At 37.0% G+C, this 12,410-nt stretch overlaps 1 protein-coding gene across 2 annotated transcripts in view; it reads left to right on the top strand.

Annotated features, from left to right (window-relative positions):
• The window catches only part of Cdh9 (cadherin 9), a 173,356-nt gene that overhangs the window by 41,105 nt on the left and 119,841 nt on the right, over positions 1-12,410 (top strand). For both annotated transcript variants that reach the window (XM_008846028.1, XM_017801329.1), the window contains exon 2: positions 10,346-10,614. In XM_008846028.1, the coding sequence (XP_008844250.1) occupies positions 10,387-10,614 (228 nt within the window). In that variant the 5' untranslated portion in view covers positions 10,346-10,386. The remainder of the gene's footprint in view (positions 1-10,345; positions 10,615-12,410) is intronic.

The following is a 12,410-nucleotide window of genomic DNA, read 5'->3' as shown; positions in this document are numbered from 1 at the left end:
GAGATAGTGGCTTCTTGGGCTTCCCCATTAGTCGTCTTTAGGCTGTGTCCACTGATCTATCTCAGTGGTGTTTTTTCCTACTATAAAGACAAATGGAAGGAAGTAGACACATTTAAACAAATATAAATGTAAATACAAATGCTTAGACACTAAGCCAGTAGGTGTACTATACTCATTAAACAATATACTTATGATGGCTTCTCCACTAGGGCCTGTAGCCTTTCTTGACAAAGGGCATTGGCCTGGTCTACAGCACCAGATATGTGCTCCACCCCTAGGAGAGGGCCTTATCCAATTAGAAATTTGTCAGTTGTACATATGTGGTCAAGCCATGATTGCACTTGCAGGTATTGCTTGGCATGTCTGGAGTGGGCAGCTGAGGGGTCCATTGTTGAGTAGACTTATAGGGGATCCTTTCTTCCTCAACCATCTGTATAGAGCTTTCTCGCAATATGAAAGTCATCTACCCAGTGGCACAGAGGATTTCTTGCTTAGTTTCAGTTCCATCTCTTCTCCTGCGCTCACACCATGCAGTGTCCTCAGAAACATGGCCTTACTGACCTTCTTAGTGTACAACAGACATTAATGGCAATAGCCTTGGTGAATTGGAGGACCTTAAGGGTCTCTCTCTGACCAATAGCTCATAGGGGGTCAACCCACCCTGGGTACTGTAGATTTTCTTAACAGTTGTCTATAGCAGGCCTTTGCTTCTTTAGGTATCTTTCAAATGGGTTTCACATCTGTAAAATACTTCAAGGAACATTAAGACAAGGTCTCATAAAGCATGGAAAGGTTTTGTCCATTCATATTAACTGTTTTCTCCATATACCCTTGTTAGGTACAATAGCATGGGCATGAGGCAATAATTTGGTTAGCACATTACCATTTTTTAATTATCCCTTCGGATTCTTTTATTCTTGACACATTTACAGGTGTTGGCTCCAATTGCCTGACACTCCCTTGGGCTAAGGAGGCAGGGGGCTTCACCTGTCGCCCCTGCACTTGTTGGTTCCCTGAGTCAGACAGGCTTTGGGTCTGCCTCCTGACTGTAGCCACATCTGTCATCTTCCCATTGACCACACCAGGTTGCTGGGGAAGAACTTGTTGGGAAAACCTGCTTCCACCCCTAGTATAGCCTTTATCAGAAGAGAAATGCATCTTATTTAATCCTTGGGGATTCTTAACCATCCCTTGTGCAGTTGTTATCCTTCGAATGGCCTTTGTAAACTGTTCTTCTGGTTTTAAAGCCTTCCAGAAATGCCTTAGTAGCGAATTTGGTTTTCTATCAATCTTTTCCTCTGAGGATAAAAATGTCTCATGTTTCTTATGTCTCTTGACATAAGTCTTGCCACATTTGTCTTCGAGTAACCCAAGTGGACCATTTCCTCTGTCTGGCCTTTTTTAATATCTCTTATACGGTGTTCTGTTATTTCACAGACATGTTTTACATGCTGGTCAGAATCATTTAGATTTTCAAAGCCGCTATCACTTTACAAAGAACCTGTCCCATCAAAGGGCTTAGTAAAGTCATTAAAGCCTCATACCATTCTCAAGGTCCCAGTTGAATTAAGCTTTCTTTCACATCTCTGATGAACAGTCTCATCTGTCCCAGTGAACTGAACATCATATATATTTTTTTCAGACCTAGTTCTCAGTAATGCCTGCTCCTTCTTTATAGTCCTCCAGCCCTTGCTAATCATGTTAGTCTCCCTTGGTGACAACCATGTATATTTAATGCCTCCAACCAGCCATCCCATTAAGGACTGCTCCACCCTGCATTGCCCTAGGTTGAACTGCCTATATTGTAAGGATGGATGGGTGGTTATATAACTCAGCTCTGAAGCTTCTGAAGGACTTAGACTGATGTCATTTGATCCCATGTCTCATACTCTCACAAGCCATGTGGCCAGGGGCTCTCTGCTTGCTTGCTTGATGTAAGTTTTTCCTAGCTTTAACACTTCCAGCATGGAATATTTTCTAGCTATAGTACAGTTAGCTTCTTTTTACTTTTGACTATTATGTGTCTTTTCATCTGAGTTCTTGGACTTTACACAAATCAAAGTGTCCTGCCTTTTCTCTTTCTCCAGCTCTGCACCTGGGTCTGCCTTTTCAGCTTTTCCTGCTTGGGGCATAACTTTTATCATGCAAAGTGGCTGCTCTATTTTTTCTGGGAGCTCCCTTTGGGTCCAGAGTAGTAAAAGATCTTCTAAATTTTGGGTAACTTTTAACAAATCTTCACATACCGGCAACATGTCCCCACATTTATAACATATCTGTGGCCCCTGCCTTTGCGTGGCTGACATCTTTTTAGTAACCCATTGCAAAAATCACATCAGCACTGCCATTATCGCTCTACTAAAACTCATTCTGTTTCCTCATATCCTGCCAAGAACGCCAATTCTGTGGCCCAAATTCTCTCTGCGTCTCCTGCACAATCAGTTAAACCATATATTTTATGTGAGTTTATTAACTTACAAAGGAATGAGTACCCAGTGCCTAGCCCAGTGCTGCCACAACTCAGAGCCCACCTTATCAGACTGTGCCATGCCCATAGCCCCACAAACATTCGCTCACACCTCTGGGGCCAGCGATCTCACCCCAGGTCCATGGGGAGTCAGTTCATTCTGTCTTTGAGTTGCTGCACTAGCTGAGAGTTTCTTACACCATCATGCTCTAATGGCAGCTCCTGGCTTCCATCCCAAGATGGCTCCCCTCTTCCCTTCCTACTTCCTGCTCTGTGTCAGGCCCCACCCATTGGAGGAACCAGCCAATCAGGAGTCAGGTATAAAGGTTTCAATGACTAGAACTTAGCATGTATGGAGGAATGCATGGTTCTGTAGGGTTAGGATGGGGGAGTTATTCCGAATTTGATTAAGAACTGTTGTCTGAAATTCCAAAACCTCAATAAAAAAATGAACTAAAAAATAAATAAATGTCATTTAAATTTAAAATGTACAAATATAGTGATGGACAGAAATATAATTTTAGCTATGATTTTAACTGTTAAACATTTTACTTAATTATAATAAGCTTTGTTTGATTTTTATTCTGAAATAGCTAACAGATACATTTTTTCACAAATGCAATTGAAATATAATTAATGGAACAAGAAGCTAATAATTCAACTATCTACAGATTGTTAAAGCTAATAAGATTCAAGTGAATTCTCTGAGTATAATCAAAGTTAAACCAAATTTAAAATATTGTACTTCATAAGGCATTTGATAGTGTTTATTTATCAACATAAATGTAATTAAAATGCAAAGTATTTAAGGCTGATAAGAATGATTAAGCATGGAAAATTTAGTAATCAGCTTGTTGCTATTTAATGAATAAAGGATGTGAAGAAATTTTAATAAACCCCAAAGGACAGGAGCTTGCTAACTTTAAAATCAAATGCAACAGAACCCCTTTAAAATCTGTACTTTTATCTCAGAAGAACATGCAGGTGTTAAATTGGCCACAGGAGCCTTGTAGTAGTGGTCCTAAAATGTGAAACAAATATATAAAAAACTATGAATTAAACAAAGGTATTAAATCAAAGAGTTTCAAAGTTCATAAAAATGATTTTATAATTTAAAATTATACATTCACATTGTATAATTCATATTTGATCTTATATCATGTGAAATTTCAATGAATATTACTAATACTATTACAAGTTTCAGCCCTTGTGTTTCTGAGAAAAGGAATTTCTGGCTTCTTTCAAATGTAATGCTCCAACATTTAATGTTTATATCCATCTACTGTCATATTTATGCATCAGAATGCTAGTCTTTCTATCGTGTACTCCCTGGCTCCAAATAAACAATATTAGCAGTAAGTACTAAGCAACCAATCAAATAATTTTCCAAATACATAAGTGCCTTCAAAATTGCATTTAGGATATAATCATGCACAAATATCTCACATTGTTCATACAGATTGCATTATATCTAAACTAAGCAAGTTGTAATCTGTTACCCTCAGTGAATGGAATAGTAGGTGGTATGCTCAACCATGTCAAAGACTTAAATGGATCATGTAACATAAGGCAAGAAAATCTCAGCTGAGATATCATATTTTTCAAATGGCTGCTTAGAGACTTTTCAATTAAAGAAAAATGAATGAATATAATAGATAAACTGCACTATTCCATCATAAATGTCAATGATGGACAAGTTAAGTTCTTTCTCTCCATGTCAGAATAGGAATACAGGCAAATTCTGTAAACAGCTTTTATTAATGCCTTTAAATAGATGCACATGGAATAAAATCTCTTTGTCCTAGTTTATTCTGACTACAACTCCCTCCAAACTAACAGATGTGTGGTGGTTTAAGCAGCACATGTTTACTTCATACGGTTCTGTGTGCTGTATGTGCAAGGTCAAATTGACCATTCTTCTACTGCAGAATAAGGGCTGTCTTCTTCCAATGTAGATTATAGTTTTTGTGTCATATCCTCACACCACTGAGACTGAAAGTTAAATAGAGCTCCAGAGCCTCCACACTCTTATAAGGAACTGATCTCATCATGAGGGTTTCCATTCCCGCAGCCTAGTCCCCTAACAATCAGTATTACTTTAGATAGGGTTTAAATATAGGATGTTAGTGATACCCAACCTTAAGGCCAGAATGTCATACTCTACTCCCCAAATTAGAGTCTTACCTTTTGTTAGGTTCATGGCAGGCTCCTAAAATGGCAGTGCGGCTTGAATATTCTAAAACAGCGGGTTCCAACTTAGTCTCAGGCAAGCCCCACTGCTCCTTGGGCACAAACAAATCTTGAGCTGAACTGCCTAGCCTATGTCATGGAAAGGCACCCAACCACTTAACTTTGTATAAAAGATGCCTGACTTCCCCTGCTCGCTGCTGTTTCTCTGCTGCTGTTTCCCTGCACCCCAAGAAGCAGCCCAGTGGTCTGTTTGCTCTCAACTCCTGATGGAGTTGCCTGTTCAGTGGTCTTCCTTGCTTCTCTTCCATACATCTTTAAAATAAACTCTAACCAAATCCCCAAAGATCATTTTCAGCATAAACACTATTGTCTAAAGTCCTCACCTTCATCACATATGCTATGAATAAAACATCTTTAAACCACAGATAAGTGCGGCACTCACCTCTCATCGAAGATTTTTTTTTTGAAATGATAGAGACTGTTACAGAGAGTCAAACCTGTTCAAATTGCAGAGAACAAGTGACAGCGGGGTGCACGGCCTCAACTGATAAATGCAAATTGGAACCCCTACACATAAGGCTCAGAGAACTTCACAGAAGAGGGGACAGAAAGATTGTAAGAGCCAGAGGAACAGGATGCCTGCTATTAGATGACGGTGTCTTTCATGTGACATGAAATTTCAATATGTGGCTGAAACAAGGCCTATACTATGATAAAACCAGCTGTCATACCAAAGAGATGGGGGGAAGTTCACAAGTCTGAACATTTAGATAAATATCTAGAGGGGGTTAAAGATTGAAGAGAGGAATATAAGCTTTCTCCATGAATGAGTACCCAGGTAGTTTCCAATTTCAAGTGGTCAGCCCTCAACACATGTACGTACAGCACCACTAGATGGGCTCAGTACATTGTGCATACACACACACACACACACACACACACACACACACACACTTATCAGTAATACCAAACAGTTAAAAAGGGGTCAGCATATTAATATTTTTAAGAATAAAGTATAACTTATAAGGAACAATGAAAAGGAATTTTATTGGATAAACATTCTTAGTTTAAAAGAGAGGAAATGGGAAGCAAAATGTAAGAGATTGCAGGACTGGAAGCCAAAAGCTGAGGATGAGGGAGATTGGGTTCACAGTTCAGGCTCTAGCATGACACTGCAGGATATCAGTGAGTTTTGCATATTTCAACAGCTGTTAGGCCCTTGTGGAGACAACCTGAGGGACACTTGCAAAGCTGTAGGACTGTGGCAGTAGCAGCCATATTGCTTGTGCAAGCCCTTAATGCAAAGACATGAAAACTGAAGCAAATGTGTGTTTGTGTGTGAGTGTGTGTATGTGTGTGTGTTACTTATTAAGGGGTCAGATTCTTATAAGAGAATCATTGTAATCAGTATTCAGTTCAAGTGACCCCTCTATCAACTACCATCATTTCTTACTTAACTGATGCAAGAGAACTGATCAATGTCTCCTCTAAACCTTTTTTATACTCTAACCTGTTTCTAGTTAGCCAGATTGATCTCTAAATGTTTTGCCGAAATCCTCAAGTGCCTTTGACTGCAGAGAAAGCCAATGTGAATTTCTTACTCTAACTTACAAGGTTGTATAAGATTCTAGCACCTGACTAAATCTCTGAATTCATCCAAAACAAGTAGATTTTCCTATTCAAATATCTACATTCCACAAAAGGGCATCTAATTTAAACTATACCACAGAAAATGAACAATGTAATTCAAGTTCTCCTGCAAGGCTAATGAGCAAGATTAGTGCCAAATGTAATTTTGCACAAGAAACCAAGGTAACCACTGGCAGTTCAGCGTTTTATATTTTACTAAGTTAAGAAAGCAGCTGTCTCTCAAGTTGTATGACTGTTCATTTCCCACTGTACCATCACCGATGTGCAAGATATGGAGTACAATATAGCTCAGTGGCAATTCGATGTAATTTTTCTTTTTTTAACTATTTTATTTATTATTTTTAATTTTACATGTATGAGTATGTTTGTTTGCATATACGTAGGTGCACCCATGTCCTGCAGCACTTAGGAGGTCAGAAGAGGACATTGAATCCCCTGGAACTGGAGTTATGGACAGTTGTTAGCCACTGTATGGGTGCTGGGAATTGAACCTGTGTCTTCTGCAAGAACGGTCAATGCTCTTAACCACTGAGCCATGTCTCCAGACCTTGGATGCTATTTTTCCATCAAAACTTCTGCACATGAGTTGAAATTACAGATTTTTAACATATGTTTCTGAGATTTAAATTGCTACGAATCACGGAATTATGAGTAAACACAGAAGTCCCTGCAATTGACAGAAATATCTGAGTATTCAGTATCAGAAAACAATAAAGCTTTGCAATTCTCTTATTTTGGAGTTATTTAAATCCCAATAGCATAATTGTTAGATTTAGGAGAGCAGAAAGAGGAAAGATATTAAAGTTTACAAATAAGGGTTAGAGCCAGACATGCTACAGGAAAAGAACCCATCACAGGGCTGACAAACCCTTCCTCGGCAAAAGGGCATCTGCCATGGAGAGCAGAGCAGTTTGGACTTATCCAGGAACTCTGTTGAATGCAGCTGCCGAAATTTGCTTGGTGCCAGGGTCTAGTGTCCTTGGGGTAATTGATCGTCTTCTTCCTAAGATTATTTTCCCAAGAAGAACAGGCAAGTTATCTTATGGCACAAAAGGAGACAGGTTGTTTTTGTTAACAGTCTCTCTCAGTCTGGGGGGTGACCAGCTGATAAGGTTTGAGCAAAGGCAGGGTGACCAATTTAGGATCAGTTGGCCACATTAAGGAATTTATGTCTTCATGGCTTCCTTTAATGAAGCTTATGGTTCTACTGCAGTTCATTCATTCTATCACATAGTTTGGTAGAGAATATTTTAAAAATAATAGATACGGCAATTAGGTTACATAGATATGATGGGAATACCAGTAGTTTTTCACCATAGGATGTCTCTCTAACACTACCTGATAACCACTATTCACTTAACTGCTTCCTGATACCCATGTGTCTTCAGGCTATTGTGGAGTAAACTATGGATAAGGTGATGATGGTCATAGTGGTAATGCTTGTGATGTTGATGGTAATGATGGTGATAACTATGGTGATGATGGTGATGATGGTGATGACGATAAATATAATAGTGATGATGATGGTGATGATGATGTGATTGAAATTGCACGTTGAGTTGTATGCTGTTTAAAATGTATTATTATATAAAAATCATGCCTGTGATGATGAACGTAAAGCCAAGTTCCAATACATTTTACTAGCTTTGTCAAATTATTCAAATATTTCTGTGTTTGGCCTTTGGCCTTCACATATGCATATGCTGTTATAAAATTAGAATTTGAAATGCCTGTGACCAATGTATGACAAAACTTCAATTCTAGACAATAATATGTTAAATGTCATGCTCAGATTACTCTTCTATGAATAGAACACTTGGTATGAAGACAAACTAATACATATTTTAGAATGTTGTGAACAGTAAGGCAAGAGGCTAAATTAGAGAATCATGTTTTAGCTCTATTTCTTCATGGCCTGACTACTGAAGTGCTCTATGCTTTCTCCAGCATTATATTTTAATCTAAACCTGTTAAATCAGACCCCATTCATGGGTTTTATTTTCAAACTCAAATTGGAAAAGATTATCATAACTGGACATAGTTGGTGTATGTCTATAGTCTTAGTACTTGATGGTTTGTGACTGGAAGATTTCCTGACCCTAAACAAGGAGTTTTCTGCCAGCTGGAACACATAGTAAGACCCTTCCTCAAAACAAAGCAAAAAGCAGAAAAACACATCAATTACTTGTTGTGATGGATGATGTTAAATCTGAGCTTGAGAGATGCTATTACTGCTGTATCTTACCATATGGGAAGGCCTAGTCAAAATACAAGAAGCAAAGCAAAGGGGAGAGTGAGAAGGAGGACTAGAAAAAGAGAGATAAAGACTATGAAGACTACGTGGTCATGAAGCTGTGACATCTTTTTGAAACTTTTTTTTTTTTGGTCTTTTTGAAACAGGGTCTCTCTGTAGCCCCAGCTGTCCTGGAGCTCACTATGTAGACCAGGCTGGCCTTGAACTCATAGAGATCCACCTGCCTCTGCCTCTAGAGTTCTGGGATTAAAGGTGTGGGCCAGCACGCCCGGCCTGAAACATATTTTTAACTGTTGAAAGAGAAATATAAAAAGTGAGCATTAGTTGTACCATATGCAGTGCTTTGCTGCCTATGAACAATACATAAATTTTAAATCTGTTTAAACAGATTTATTTCTCAAACCTCTGTCATTTGGTCCCAGAGAAATATTCAATGTATTTTCATCTAGCTTTTTGAAATATGGAACTATTTCTATTTGTATTTTCTGTAAGAGCACACCAGAAGTTCTTCTTTCTCTGCAACTGAAACTCAATGGATTACCTAGATATACCAATCATGGATCCTACTTGACCCTATCACTAGTACCCACTATCCTACTCCAGATCTTTTCAATATTTAACACATAAATGAGACCATACAGTGTTTGCCCCTGTGTAACTGCATTATTTCTCTCACGATGCTTATTTCTATTTTCATTCATGTTATACACAATTGATAAAATTTCATCTTGAAAAGATGAATAATATTCCATTTGTAGCTTTACCACAGTATCATTATTCATGAGTAGTTGGACACTGTGGGTATATCTGTTTGGGGACTATTGTGAATAAGCTTTAATACACATGGAAATGCATATATCTCTTTAAATTACAGAGTTCAGTTTCTTCATATAGAGACCAAGCTTCATGATGTGCTACAGTGTTTTAATTGTTTTGATAAACTTTTTCCATAAAGAATTTACAATTTCCATATCTGAATGTTAAGTTGAATATGGTGGTTGATTTCATGTCTTTCTTTCTAATCTGTGGGTTCTCACTCTACTCTACTCACTGATTCACTTGATTTACTATAAAAGTTATTAGTTCTATGAAATACCTTTTGTCCATTTTTGCTTTTGTTTCTTCTGTTTGGATTGTTTACGAAAAATATTGGTACATCCCTGTCTTAAAGAATGCCTTGAACGGTTTTTCCTAGCTTTCTTATAGTGCTCTCTTAGTTTCTCATCCTAAAATTATCATTTATCCATTTTAAGTTGTCATGAATAATGAAGAACTTTATTTTCCTTGCTAACTTAATTTCATTCAATCCATTTCTGAAAGGGCAGAGAGGCAGAGTGGGAGAAAATTTTGAAAAATGGTATATGCCCAAAGAAAGTAGTGTTCTTTAAAGTATATGGGCAAATATATATATACACATAAGTAAAATTCTACATTTATGTTTGCTTGGTTTGAAACAGCATTTTAGGTAGAATTACTGTGTCATGCATTTATTTTTCAGAATTTTAGTGTTTAATTTATAAACATTTATAGTTTTATGACTAATAGTATCATCTTAGGCTTTTAAAGGAGTTTAATTGAAAAATATCTATATCTGTATATACAATATACATATGATCTGCTCATTCTTCTATAATATATATTAAAAACATTTCCTTAATGTATTTTACAAAACTGTTGTATGCATAATATTTTCATTAAATTTAAATAACATGCAAAACATTTTACAGTTTGGAGGATATTTGAAAGTAAAAGACAACTTAATTAAAGCATTTTCTTCTGTTCTGTAGGAGAATCAGAAAAGACATTCATTCTCCTGAAGTTGAGGATAATGAGGACTTACCATTGTCTTCCATTGATGATCTGGACCTGCGTGTTGCATACAGTGGACAACCTCCCTTTACAAGAGAAGGATAACAGTCATTTCCTGAGAAAGAGGATAGTGAATCTGACAAAAGATGATGGTAAAATGCTCCATCGTGCCAAACGTGGCTGGATGTGGAATCAGTTCTTCTTGTTAGAAGAGTACACAGGTACAGACACTCAGTACGTAGGAAAGGTAAGAATTTTTAACCTGACAAACCTTGAAGCTGAAAATGATGCCCATTTTACTTTATAGCAACTTTCTACATCACTAATAATTATTCAAATATACTTTATTAATTTTGATAATGATGAGATGCTACAGTTAATTCAGTGTGACAGTGTGCATAATGTGATTTATTCAAGTACTAAATATCATTAATATTTGCTATAGACATCAAAATAATAATAATTGATCCAGGTGTGATAACCTACACCTCCAATACCCACACTAGAAAGCTGAAGCAGGAGGATCACAAATTGAAGTCCAGCTCTGACTTCAGAGATAGACCCTATCTCAAGGAAATGACAATACCAAGGGTGACAAGAAAATGTGTGGCCTTGATTCACTGTTACTCAGCTAGACATGATTTAACTCAATATGAATGACTCTATAATGAAACTGTCATTTAAGTCTGATATAAAATGATGATTAATCACCTTCATATATTATATGATGAAAAATGCAATGAAAGCCCCATGAAATTTACTAGAATATCTTAATATCTTTTAACAACTAGTTCATTATGTTCTAGGTAGTGTGCTCTGTCTAGAGATAAAATACTTCTTAATGCTCTGTTTCTTAATATCAATTGAACTCATCCCTACCCTGACCAGGTAAAAAATTTAAGGCAGAAGAAGGAAGGAAAGATATGGAAAATACAAATGGTATTAAGGTATAATTCTGTGTCAATTTCAAGTGCAGTGACAGTTGCTTATAAGCACTTAAGAGAATGCAATAATAGAGTGTGTACAAACAAGTCCTTTCTTGGTTCCAGAGATGATTTTGGCTCATTTTCTCTGCTTTCCTTAGTATCTAGTAGCTTCATTTTCTTTCTTGTGTTTATCACCCTCTTTTATTGTTTCAGCTCATGACATCCATTTACTTTAGTGACATCCTCTGCCTGATGCCTTTTTTCCTATCATCTCTTATCAGTTTCATCTGCACTCTTCTATCATGTTGACATTGACTAGCTCCCTCTGATAATCTAAAAATTAAACACAATGCAGAAATTTGATCAGATCTTGAATAATGTCCTAAATGATTCTACACTCTGCCATCTAAACAACATACTTATTTTACTCTTTTCCTGACACACAAGAATATAATTCTGAGATTTGATTCCCTGACAACAGAAGATAAATAAATTGGAACAGTCAGAAAATGAGCATACCAAAATAACTTTTAGCACAACAGTTTTGGCTACATCTTTCAAGCCAGAAATATATTTATTCTGTGAAATTGCCAAAACCTTGTTCTACTTTATTTTGTGTGAGCCAATATACTTTCTCAAAAATAGCCTCTGTTAACAGAAGCCTATTATTTCCTCTTCTTTGAGATCTCTTGTTTCTGGTCCCGTAGGTCATGCACATTTGTCCCACCCAGTTCACTCACTGATCCTTTTTCCCCATGAGATTTCTATTCAGGGTCATCATGTGGCATCCTTCAGCACCCCTCATTTAATATCACTTTCACACTACAGTTAATAGGTATCATCAGGACATTTCAAGTTCAACAAGCTAAGGTGTGTGTCTAAGGACTTGAAATTATCTTATGATTCTTTTTCTAAGGCAGTGTATGAAGAACGTATTCAGGTCACAAGACTTTACAGAGACAGTTTCATCCTCAGAGTTTCACAGAGGCAAGAAAATTGTCATACATAAAAGGAGATTTTTATAATCTTATGGCTGTTAAGGCTCTGTTATACATATTTAATTTTAACTGAATATAAAAATATTTCCCCAATTCTATATATTGAGTTCAAAATTAAT

Source organism: Nannospalax galili, unplaced genomic scaffold (assembly GCF_000622305.1).
Source record: "Nannospalax galili isolate Female #2095 unplaced genomic scaffold, S.galili_v1.0 scaffold600, whole genome shotgun sequence".
Lineage (NCBI taxonomy): Eukaryota > Metazoa > Chordata > Mammalia > Rodentia > Spalacidae > Nannospalax > Nannospalax galili.
Note: the sequence above shows the minus strand (reverse complement) of the source record. Positions and strands in the feature narration are given on the sequence as shown.